We start from the raw sequence: 12,611 nt of genomic DNA on the forward strand, positions 1-12,611 counted from the left end.
TAGAGATCTTTTTTTTTTCTTTGTTGCCCAAGCATACTTTTAAAATTTGGAGAGATAGGTGCACTTACAAAATGGACACAATGATGGATCTGGCCAGTTACAAAATACTTATTTACAGTAAGGTGAAAGAAAGAATTTAAAGAGCAACAAGGTAACTCAACATGAAAAAAGTGAACAACTAATATAATTAAGGGAGGTTTCATAGGAAGCTGATGATAATCACAAATCAATTCCAGATTTCTATAATAAAAGTTTTAATGAAAAGTTATACCTAATCCTAAACTCTCCAATTCTGAAGTGAAATTGATCAGAATTGCTATAAGAAGCCAAACTTCTCATAGTAATTTGCAGGATCAAGGCCTCTTGCTTTGGACATGGGGTTGGACTAGAAGATGTCAAAGGTACTTTCCCACCCTATGATTCCTTTGCCTCCATCTGTCTGCTGCTAGCATAGTCTTTCCCAGATAAATGGTGTTTATCTTATGGACTTCAACTCCCATAATCTCATGCTAATGGCTAGGAAAGCTAGACTTTTATTCAACCTAATGGAATCTTACCTCTGCCACTAACAAACAGGCAAATTACACCTACTGAATTGACACAACTATTAGCTGGTTTTTAGATTGCCATCATTTTTGTATCCCCAATCACTGGGATACACAATGAGGATTAATTAAAAATGTACATCAACAAGGTAATTTTGATCCTTGAATGGGAAGTAAAGCTGGGGAAATAATTCTAACTAGTCTTACAAATCTTTCAGGTAAATATTTCCATAATAAAACACCTACTGAATACTGAAAAAAACACACATTTTCCCTTCGCTCTATAATTGCTGCAGAGATAGAAAGACTGAAATATTCTGCATTTGGTCAGCTGGAATGTATATGCCCCCTGGGCATGGATGGGTTGCTGGGACACTGTAACTGGGCACTGTAAATCTCAACAGATAACATGCAGCAATTGTACTTTATTTCCCAAATGGCAAAGACAGCAGATTGGTCTTATGACCATATCAAAGCAAATAATGTAAAGGTAAAATTACATGATCTATTTCCACAATAAAATAGGTAAAAGAAACTTGTAGTGAGCCGGGAAATGGTGGTCGGCGTGCGCGCGCCGGCCTACTCCGGGAGACTGCAGGCGTCAACGGCTGTTGGAGCTGGCGTTTTGGCGGTTATGAACTATTCAAGATCTGTATGGCCGGCGTTTGCGGGCGTTTTTGTAAGCCACGACAGCTACGACGGCCCGAGGTGAGAGCAGCGACGCCCTGAGCGGCTAGCGACGGGGATGCGATGCGTCCCACACGAGGGAAAGCGGAGGGAGACAATGGCCGCGGTGGCGGCCCAGAAGATTATCGGGGGCTCTAAACATCAGTTCTCCGACCCGTTGGACCCGCTGGGAGCCCCGAGCCTACCAGAAGCCCAGTGGAGGTCGTGTGAGGTTTAAGCTGGGCTTGAAACATCGGAGATCACCGGAGTCGTTGGAGGGCGCCGGAGGCCGGCGGAAGGTGTGGAGTGAAGAACAGAGGCCGGCTGAAATGGCGCGGGAAGGTTTGCGGGGAGCCGTCGCCCCCCCCTGCCCATTTTGCATAGATTTTGAGATCGGTTTAACCCCTTACCACCTGGGGCTTGGAAGGACTGCAGGGAGCTGTTGCCGTCGCCCCCCCCTGCCCATTTTGCATAGATTTTGAGATTGGTTTAACCCCTTACCACCTGGGGCTTGGAAGGACTGCAGGGAGCTGTTGAACCCCCCCCCCTGCCCGCTATGGATCATCCGCTCACCCTCTCTCGGATTTTTAAGAACTGCCTAACCCCCTACTATTGAGAACTGTAGATTATAGGCTCTACCTATTTTTTAGCCACCCCCACCTATTTCTTTAGTCACCTCTCTCATCTTGTAATCTTGGTTGCCGCTCTGTCATGATTTTCAACAGGTAGACTCATTCAACACTTCTAGCACTCAGAATCGATCTTCAGCTCGGTGTATTTATTTTCATGTATTCGAGGTCCGACCTTATTTTACTGCGGGAGTCCCCCCTCTCGCAGGCATGGCCCTCCGCCCTTACAAGGGCCCACCTCGAGGATGGATGCATTAATCCAGAGAGGAGGAGGAAGAGGAGGTTCAGGGGTTTTTTGTTTAAATGTTTGTTAAGTGTTTTAGGGGGATCCAGGGTGGGGGGAGGGGGCAGCCAGACCAGGAATGGGGGCAGGGCCAGGTGAACAGGTGGGACTGGGGGGGAAGAGAGCGGAGTGGGGGAGGGGAATGAGAACGTCGTTCCGTTAGAGGGTTCCTACATTCCAACGGTCGTAGGAAGGGGTGGATGCGAGGACAGAAGAAGATCTTGTAGTCGGTTGGGAGACCGTGGGCGCTGGATATGCCCGGTCATTTGTACCAACCCTCGCATTCTAGGTGGTCAGGGTTTACAGAACCAGGGCATGAGGCTGATGTTGTGTAACACAAGGTCCGTGGTTAATAAGGCCCCCCTCATTTACGATCTGGTTTCTGAGGGGGAGCCGGACCTTGCAGGGATCACGGAAACCTGGTTGGGCCACGAGGGAGGCTTACCCCTCGTGGAAATGTGCCCACCAGGATACCGTGTATTCCTTCAGCCTCGTGCCCGGGATAAGGGTGGCGGGGTAGCGGTAATTATACGGGAAGGCCTGGCACCGAGAGAATTCACCATACCTCAGCTATCCAGGTGTGAGACTCTAGGTGTGAGATGGGGCCCAGGGAGTCAGTTGGGCTTGCTGATTGCATACTTGGCTCCTCGCTATGCATCAGCGGCCCTGCCTGAGCTCCTCGAGGTGATTGCGGAGGTGGCGGTTGAGACCCCCAGACTATTAGTTATGGGGGACTTCAACCTGCCATCGACGGGTGAATCATCCGAGGTAGCTCGGGAGTTCATGGCTTCCATGACAGCCCTGGACCTGACCCAAATAATTCAGGGCCCCACACACGAGGGAGGCCACACGCTGGACCTTGTTTTTATCTCTGGTCGGTGGAAGAGTGATCTGGGAATAGGGGAATTGGTTATTACTCCCCTGTCATGGTCAGATCACTTGCTTCTCCGTCTCGACTTCCCTTCCGCTACCCCCCATTGCGGGGAGGCGGAACCAGAAGATCTTAGATGGTTCCGCCCCAGGCGACTGATGGAACCTGATAGGTTCCAGACGGAGCTTGGGCCACTGCCTGTAACCCTCACCCGCACCCGGATGGAGGACCTGGTGGTCGCATGGAATAGTGCGGCGGCCGGGGCCTTGGACCGGGTTGCGCCCTTGCGGCCTCTCTGGTGGCAGTGAACTACCCTGGCCCCTTGGTTCACCGAGGAGCTGAGGGTGATGAAGCGCCACAAGAGACGCCTAGAGAGCAGATGGAGATCCTCTCGCGCCGAATCTGACCGAACACAGGTAAGAGCCCATTTACGGACCTACCTTGTGGCACTAAGGGTGGCTAAACGTCGATACTATGCCACTCTTATTGCATCCGCAGAAAACCACCCTGCTGCCCTGTTTCGGGTGACCCGCTCCCTCCTTTCACAGAGGCCGCGGGAAGCCCCTTTGCAGGGTAGGGCAGAGGAATTTGGGGAATATCTGCAGGATAAAATCGATCGGATCCGGAACGAATGGGTTTCCTTGAGTGATCTCGGGGAGACACCGGTGGAGAGTCTTGAGGTACCATGCTGGGAGGAGTTTGACTCTGTTGCCGCCGAGGATATGGACAGGCTACGCGGGCGACTGCGGGCCACCACATGTTTATTGGACCCGTGTCCCTCCTGGCTTGTACTGGCAGCCTGGGAGGTTACACGAGACTGGCTCCTGGGACTAGTGAACGCCTCGCTGAGGGAGGGGTTCCTACCAGCCGTCTTGAAAGAGGCGGTGGTGAGGCCCCTACTTAAGAGGCCTTCTCTGGACCCAGTAGAGTTAGCCAATTATCGTCCTGTCTCCAACCTTCCCTTTTTAGCGAAGGTTGTTGAGAGTGTGGTGGCGCAACAGTTCCCTCGGCACCTGGAGGAAACTCTCTATCTAGACCCGCGCCAGTCCGGTTTCCGGCCTGGGCACAGCACTGAGACGGCTTTGGTCGCGTTGGTGGATGATCTCTGGAGGGCGAAAGATGGGGGTTGCTCCTCCATCCTAGTCCTATTAGATCTCTCAGTGGCTTTCGATACCATCGACCATGGTATCTTATTGCGCCGGCTGGAGGGGATGGGGGTGGGAGGCACCGTGTTGCGGTGGTTCTCCTCCTTCCTCTCCGGTCGGACGCAATGTGTGTTGACGGGGAGCAGAGGTCGACCCTGAGGCCGCTCACGTGTGGGGTGCCGCAGGGGTCGGTCCTCTCACCTGTTCAACACATACATGAAACCGCTGGGCGAGATCATTCGAGGATTCGGGGTTGAGTGCCATCTGTATGCAGATGACACTCAGTTATACATCTCTACCCCGAACCACCCCAACAAAGCCGTCGAGGTGATGTCCCGGTGTCTGGAAGCCGTGCGGGTCTGGATGGGGGACAACAGACTCAAGCTCAACCCTTCCAAGATGGAGTGGCTGTGGCTACCAGCGCCCCGCTTTAGCCAGTTTGCTCCATCTCTGGCCATCGGGGGGGAACAACTACCCCCGGTGGAAAGGGCACGCAATTTGGGCGTCCTCCTAGACTCCCGGCTGTCGCTGGATGATCATGTGACGGCCGTGGCTGGGAGGGCGTTCCACCAGGTGCGCCTGGTGCGCCAATTGTGCCCCCTACTTGAGCGGGACGCCCTTCGCACAGTCACTCAGGCCCTGGTGACTTCCCGTCTTGATTACTGTAATGCTCTCTACATGGGGCTCCCCTTGAGATGCACCCGAAGGCTCCAGTTGGTTCAGAATGCAGCCACGCGGACAATCTTGGGGAGTACCAGGTACTCCCATGTAACACCACTTCTGCGCGAGCTGCACTGGCTGCCTGTGGCTTTTCGAGTGCGTTTCAAGGTGTTGATTGTCATCTTCAAAGCGCTTCATGGCTCGGGACATAGCTATTTGCGAGATCGCATTCTACCCCATACATCCCTACGACCAATCCGCTCACACAGGGAGGGTCTCCTCCGGGTACCCTCCGCTAGACAATGCGGGCGGGCGGTGCCCAGGAGTAGAGCCTTCTCTGTGATGGGCCCAACCCTCTGGAACGAACTCCCCCCTGACATTAGAACTACTGTTGATCTCCACTCCTTCCGTAAGAAACTCAAGACCCACCTGTTCCGGCTAGCCGGCCTAGCCTAATCAGAATCATAAGTACAATCTATTACTGACCTTCCTGGATGGCTTTTTAATATTGTAAATTTTGGGGTTTTAATTTGGTTTTAGACTGTTTTTAACTTGAAATGAGTTCGGGTATTGCACAGACCGTATGTTTATGTTGGTTGTCTAATGTTTTGTTGTTCTTGCTTTGTTGTTTTCTTTGTACTGTCTGTACACCGCCCCGAGTCCCTGCGGGGAGAGGGAGGCGGTATATAAATTTAATAAAACTCAAACTCAAAACTCAAACGAATAATAAATGTGCTAAACATAGAGAATCTATGTTCAGCTGAATACTTTGTCTTTACCTGATACGTCAACCTGTTCAATAAAGCAGGTTTTTAGCTGAATAGTCTTGCTTATACACTTAACAGCTGCTCACAATCTGTATTTCCTCCTATACCCAGGAGGAAATAGGTCAATCTTGATTTAGATCAGAGTGGGCTATTCTTTCAATATTTAGGAAATAAATTTCTAACCCTATAGGGGCCTACAGTTGACAATCAAAAAAAGATGAACATTATCTTCAATTGCTGGGGCACCACATACAAGTAATCCTTGACTTATGATAATTCATTCAATGACCTTTTGACGTTACAATGGCATTGAAAAAGGAAACTTATAACCCATGCACAAAGTTACAGCAGTTACAGTGCCTCTGCACAGTTCATTTGTGGATGAATTTAGATGGATGGCAAGCTGCGCTTATAATTACAGGTGTGTTGCAACCCTACCACTACCTGTCTCTCCCCCCCCCGCCCCCCTGCCCCCCAATCTATGCTCTTTTGGCCACCTTCCACAACAGCACATGCAACGACAGTGCCAGGCCCAGGACTGGAGGGGAAGGTCTTTAGAAGTCTCAATCAATTAACACTGAAAAATGCTGCCTCAAACGACACCATAGACAGCCATCTGTGCACAAAGCCACCCCATTGCTCTGCACTCCACAGGCATGCTGCATCCAGCTTGACTTTTACCCTTTTTCTCCTCTACTGATGAGGAGGGCCTGGCTTATCCCTACTGTATGTGAGGCAGCTGCTGGCTGTTCCAGGCCTTCTTCTATATGTGAGGCAGATGCTGGCCACATTAAGCCTTCTTCCCGAGGATGCTTGCACCATTCTCCAAATCATGGGTACCATTCAGTCTCCAAATCATGTGCCCATTCTGTCTACCTGCAGTAGTCCTCGACTTACAATCACAACTGAGCGCAAAATTTCCATTGCTAAGCAAGACAGTTAAATGAATTTTACTGCATTTTATGGCCTTTTTTACCACAGTTGTTAAGTGCTCTGTGCTCTTAGGTTAAGTAAGTAATATGGCTGTTAAATGAATGACGCTTCCCCAGTGACATTGCTTGTCAAAAGATCACAAAAGGTGATCACATGACCCTAGGACATTGCAGCTGGCATAAATATGAGTCAGTTGCAAAGCGTCAGAATTTTGATCACGTGACCATGGGGACGTCACAAAAGTTGTAAGCATGAAAAACGGTCATAAGTCACTTTTTCCAGTGTCTTACCTGTAGCTTCAGTCACTAAATAAATGGTTGTAAACCAAGGACTACCTATACTTGTATACATGATCTTTCATGGTATGGCAAGGGATGAAAGTGCCCATATTTGTCCTTGGAATCGAACAATTCGAATCTTGCTCTAGAATAGGCTTTTCTCAGAAATTGTATCACTCTCATGGACAGGTATTTTTCGATTTGGAAAGTGTTTTTGTTCTTAGCCAACCCATTTAAAGTTCTACTTTTGTCAATAACTGTGTGTCAGTTTTGGCCCTGATATCTAAGATGCTCTATTTAAAAATGTCCTTTGCCTGGGAGGCAGTCAAGAGTAAATATTGGGTGGAAATACATGCTGTAAAATAACTTTGCTAAATTGCTTACCCAGCAGGTGTGCTGAGCCACACCAGACAGAAAGCATGCTTGCTGATTTCTGAAGGGGAAAAAAAGCTTTCACATTCCTCATGCTTGCTTTTCTTCCATTTTAATAAAACCAACTTTTTAATAAGAACAGTTCTACATATGCCAGTCTTTGAGCCACAAAATGCAGCTTCTGGGTCTCCTCCTTTTGCACCTATGTGTATGTATGTATGTATGTGTACATGTATACATATATGTTGGAAAATAATGTCTTTACCTTTCTGCAGCCATGGTCCTCCTCTTTCCCTTGACTTACTCGACCTCGTTTCTTACAGACAGAAGGCAATGTCTGATTGCAAGGACTGTCGTTCCATCTTCCTTCCTGGAAAGAAGCACAGAAATTTCAACTTAGTAATAGCTACTTTCACAGTTGGGTCCAGTTTCTAAATATTCTAAACATTATTATTGTATCTTACCAGTTTCCTGGGTCAACTATATATTTACAATTTAAACAGTTTTGTAAACCCTTTATTTTATGAAAATTTCTAATCTAATACTAGCTTAATCTTCATGATACCTTTTGCCTTTTGTATGAGACTATCCATTTGTATTTTGTCCAAAATGCTTTTTGCAATGCTGATCTGTTTAGCACATGCCTGGGCATATTTCTGCAACAGTTGTTTCAGAAATCAGTTTTTAAAACAAGTAAACCAACTTTCCTTCTACATACCATCTCCCAGGTATCATAAACCAAAATGTTTGCAATCTAAAGAAATGCTATAGGCCCGTGATGGCGAACCTATGGCATGCGTGCCACAAGTGGTACGTGGAGCCATTTGTCAGGGCACGCGAGGCGCTGCCCTGTCAGCTGGCCAGCGCGCATGCGCGCGCAGGCCAGCTAAGTTCACCTTTTTAAAAGCTATTTTTTGCCTTCCCCAGGCTCCAGAGGCTTTATAGGAGCCTGGGGAGGGCGAAAAGAGCCTCCCCCGCCCCCCCCGGAGGCTTCAGGGAAGGTCCCTGAAGCCTTCGGAACGCTTAAAACCACCCTCCGTGCAAACTGGAAGTGACTTCCGGGTTGCTCGGAGGGTCGTTTTAAGCGTTCCGAAGGCTTCAGGGACCTTCCCTGATGCCTTCGGAGCGCTTAAAATGACCCTCCGAGCAACCCGGAAGTCACTTCCAGTTTGCACGGAGGGTGGTTTTAAGCGCTCCGAAGGCTTCAGGGACCGTCCGAGGCTTCCCTGATGCCCTCGGAGCGCTTAAAACGACCCTCCGAGCAACCCGGAGTTTGCTCGGAGGGTGGTTTTAAGCGCTCCGAAGGCTTCAGGGAAGCCTCCGGACAGTCCCTGAAGCCTCCGGAGGGCCTCCGGGGGGTCGGGGGAGGCTCTTCTCGCCCTCCCCAGGCTCCTATAAAGCCCCTGGAGCCTGGGGAGGGCAAAAAAACCATGTAAAAATGGGGGGGGTCGCGTGTTGTGCGCGCATGCGCACTGGGGGGGTCGCGCATTGCATTATGGGTGCGGCACGCCCGCACTCGACCCCCCTGCGCTCCCCCCACTTGTGGCACGCGAGCCAAAAAAGGTTCGCCATCATTGCTACAGGCAATAGGAATGTGGCAGTTTTAAATATTTTAAAAGGGTTATTTAATCCTGTTATACAGCAAATAAGTAAATGTTTGAAATTTATCAATATATCTGGATCAGTGATGGGTTGCCAATATTTTTGCTACTGGTTTGGGCACGCTTGCGTGTGCGCTCACAACACTTCTGTGCAGAAGCTTCTGCACACGTGCAGAAGTGAGCAGAGCCTCACACCACCGCAATTACTGGTTCGCCAGACCCGGGCTGAACCAGGAGCAACCCACCTCTGACCTGGATGATCCAACTATAAAAAGCAAATTAGAATGGATTCCTACAAAGCTTTGTCTGCTACAGTTGTCTTAAATTACATAATTGTTTTGGGCAAAGTTGGATAAGTTATTTCCAAATTTCTTTACAATCAAATCTGTTATAAGAGAAAAAAAGAGTTTAAAGTGCAGATCCCTTAAGATTCCAAAATAACAAGTCATTAATGAGGAGTTATAGTTATTCACCTAAAAATACATGGTGTTATTTTGATTTTTTTGATGCATGTGATATGAAGAGTCATCTTTATGCTAAAATTACATATATTTCTCTTATGATAGAAAGATTTCCAAAATTACTCATACCGGCCCCCAGATAGTCACACAATCTTCAAGGCTATCTCGGAAATTGTTGGGCTCAAAAGGATGCCAGAATGTAAATTGCACTGGTGTGCTGTCTGACCACTCAAAATTCATCTGTAGTCGAAGATCATTCAGACCGATCCAAAGTTCTTCAACATCTGGCACAGCAGGGAACAAAGGGAAGAGAACTTATACAATCCTTTTCTGCGTATATGTTAGTAATTGCATTTGTATTCACTACATCACACAATGCACAAGAGGCATGCTTTTTTAAATTTACGCCCTCTCTAATGAAGAAAAATTTAGCAAAATGCTGCTAAATTCATTAAAGCTTCCATGAAAACAAGGAATTTAGAATTTGGATGTAGCACCCAGAAAAGTTGTAACTTCCTCTGCTGTGGTTTATCTTCACCTTTATTCCCAAACTACTGTAGCTCAATTTCATCATTGCCTTTATCCTCTCTACTCCCTGTTCTTTTCAGGAAGAATTTTCACAAACATACAACACAGTGGTTCATTCTAAAATTTCAGTCAATATCATAAAAAAATCAACTTAGATTTTTAGAAAAACCGATTTAATCCTTGAGGAAAAGCCTCAATTGATCCAAACTGACCCAAAAATCAGCAATCAGCTAAATGAAGTGTGATTGTCAAAATGAAAATTCAAGGCTACATCCCAGCCAATCAACATTTTTAATTGAATCAAGACTTATTGGGAATAAGAAGGATCTATTTCTTTTTAGCTTAATTCAGTATTCTGTCAAGTCAAACTTGGTTCTTCTTAAAATGCTAAACAGAATCAAATCTGGTTATTATTTGGACATGTAACTATGAGAAAATATCAGGGCTAGCCTAGCCTAGAAATCTTAGAAACATGGAAGGCAATGGCAAACAATTTCCATATTGTTGCAAAGAAAATTGTATTTATGAAGTCACTGAAGTTTGACCGACGTATTACCATTTTAAAGCTACTTCCCACAGAGCAAACTAATTGGATAAGTATCTACATCTAAATCACATCTTATTTTCTGTAAATTCTATCATAGAAGTTATCTACCCATTTTGCAATATGACTACAGGGAGGGAGAGATTGGGATCACCAATCTTCTACTCTTCTCTTTTTCTCTTTGACTGCCACCATGGCAATCATTTTATAAATGAGATTACTGCATAGCCGCTGCTTAAGGAGAATGCTTGGGATACTAATTCAAAATTCTGAGTACACCTCAAGGTATAAGAGTTCAGAGGGCATGATAAAATCAATTATTCCTTACCTTGCTTAATTTGCTTGGTGACAAACTCCAGTTCAGAGAGGGTATGGATGCTCACCAGATCCCCTTCACTGCGCAAGCAGGTCTTTTTGGCATCTATCCAACTCTTCTTTTCACTTATCAAACGATAGCAGTTAGATTGGAATGGTTGCCAGCTGGGATCACAATCAATCTTCACTTCAGATTCTACTGGGATTATAGTACATAAATTTAAGAGAATCAGAGAACCATGGGACATTCTCTACAGCCAAGATCTATAACTCAGAAAACAGAACACTATAAACCTAGCACAGAACTGTACTTTCTGCCATATAAACTACTAATTCTTTAATTACAAATATCAATAAAAGGATTCAAACTAAAAGCCTCCATTCATAGTTTCTTTTCAAACAGAATGCACATATTTATTCCCTTCTTATTCCTTACATTGGTGCCCTAAGCAGTCTTTTGCCTGTGTATTTCCTTCTAAAGCTAAACCATTCAATATATCCCTCTACCCAAACCCTCAAAATAGTAATAAAATAAATATTAAAATAATCTAACAAATAAAAGCCTGATGAAAAGATCTTACAGATTTTTTTAAACATTGAGAGATTAGGAAAATACATCCAGGGCCTGAGAACAACACAATGTTCTTTTTATGTATCAGAAAGTGAGCTTTCCTGCTGATTAAAAAAAATGGACAAATTTATCATGGAAAAGACAGGACTTATCCCTACAGCCCCTTGCTCCAACTTATTATGTCCTTACACAAAGACCACCATCTTGGTGCTAGCTTGCTGCTAAGCAGGAGGCTTAAGCAATGAAGCAAGAAAATGGAACTTTTCATTGAAAAGCTAGAGAAGATTTCCTACATGACTGCTTCACATTGTAGAGATCAGTAATCTTCATAAGATTGGCAAGCTCGCTGGGCTCCTAACCGGTCTTTGCAAAATCAACCTGTCTGTTTAGGCTGCTAGAAAGAATGCAACCATGCACTGCAAGCTTTCTGCCCATAGCTCAGGAGAGCATCAACCTCATGGAGAATGTGTCTAAGATCTATAGGTAAGCTTGATATAACTTCCGTTTATGGTTTTCACTGATTTTTATGAACTCCTATAAAACAATAGATGGAAGATGGTAGGGACTGGCAATTGCTGGAAACACAAAGTGAATACACCTCTAAGAAGCTGCTTCTCCAAAGTGCAATGCCTGTCCAGTGCTCTGACTCAAAAGCAAAACTTTTAATTTCAGGAAACCATAGCAATTGGCTTAGAATCAAAACTCTGGAAATAAATTTAAGAGGTCATGCAATCCAATCTGTATTCAGGGCCCAATTTAGTATCTTTGGCTATCTAGCCTCTCTTTAAAGACCAATGTGAAAAATCAAGCCTCAGGCCAGGAAAGAATCTGGCAGCAAATACAGCTGAGAAGAATCTTGTGAAAAGAGCTGGGAACCCAGCACTGAATTTATTTCTTCACAGGCTGGCAAGGGCTGATTTTGTATGCAGAACAGGTTTACAAAAGGCACTTTGCCTGGGTGGGATGACAGGGTTCTCCCTTAGTAAATGGTGATTGTTGATTTGTTGGTTTCATTTTTCCTCTGCTCCTACAACAGAAGGAGGTACCTGCCACCTTTATTATGAGGGTAGGAACTCTATTGGCATTTTTTCCAAGGCATAGTAAGAGGAATTTGCGGCTACTACCTGAAAATCCAGTGAAAATCAAAGCGCATTCAACAAACCTACCCCTTCAATGGGAATGCAAATCTGTCTAAAAAGAGGTTACCTCAATCCCTCAGATCGCTTCTTTATTTACTTATAGCTTCTCCAGTTTATCTGGACTTATTTTCAATTTGATCTTACCTTTTGGCAAGATCATTTATTGAACTTGGATAGCATTCAAGAGTACAAATTCTTCTGCTGAATTGGACAAGTAAGGAACAATTAAACTGGGCATCTCAGCATACTGAAAATATCCCACTCCGAAAAGATTACTTGGTCCTTTTGGAGTGGGATATGTGA

At 45.8% G+C, this 12,611-nt stretch overlaps 1 protein-coding gene across 1 annotated transcript in view; it reads right to left on the reverse strand.

The window, feature by feature from the left end:
* The window catches only part of MRC2 (mannose receptor C-type 2), a 109,324-nt gene that overhangs the window by 51,219 nt on the left and 45,494 nt on the right, over positions 1–12,611 (reverse strand). The window contains exons 7-9 of the mRNA XM_081970080.1: positions 10,612–10,794; positions 9,341–9,495; positions 7,415–7,519 (exon numbers count right to left, since the gene is read on the reverse strand). Of these exons, the coding sequence (XP_081826206.1) occupies positions 7,415–7,519; positions 9,341–9,495; positions 10,612–10,794 (443 nt within the window). The remainder of the gene's footprint in view (positions 1–7,414; positions 7,520–9,340; positions 9,496–10,611; positions 10,795–12,611) is intronic.

This window comes from Natrix helvetica (assembly GCF_964273705.1).
Source record: "Natrix helvetica genome assembly, chromosome: Z".
Taxonomy (NCBI): Eukaryota; Metazoa; Chordata; class Lepidosauria; order Squamata; family Natricidae; genus Natrix; species Natrix helvetica.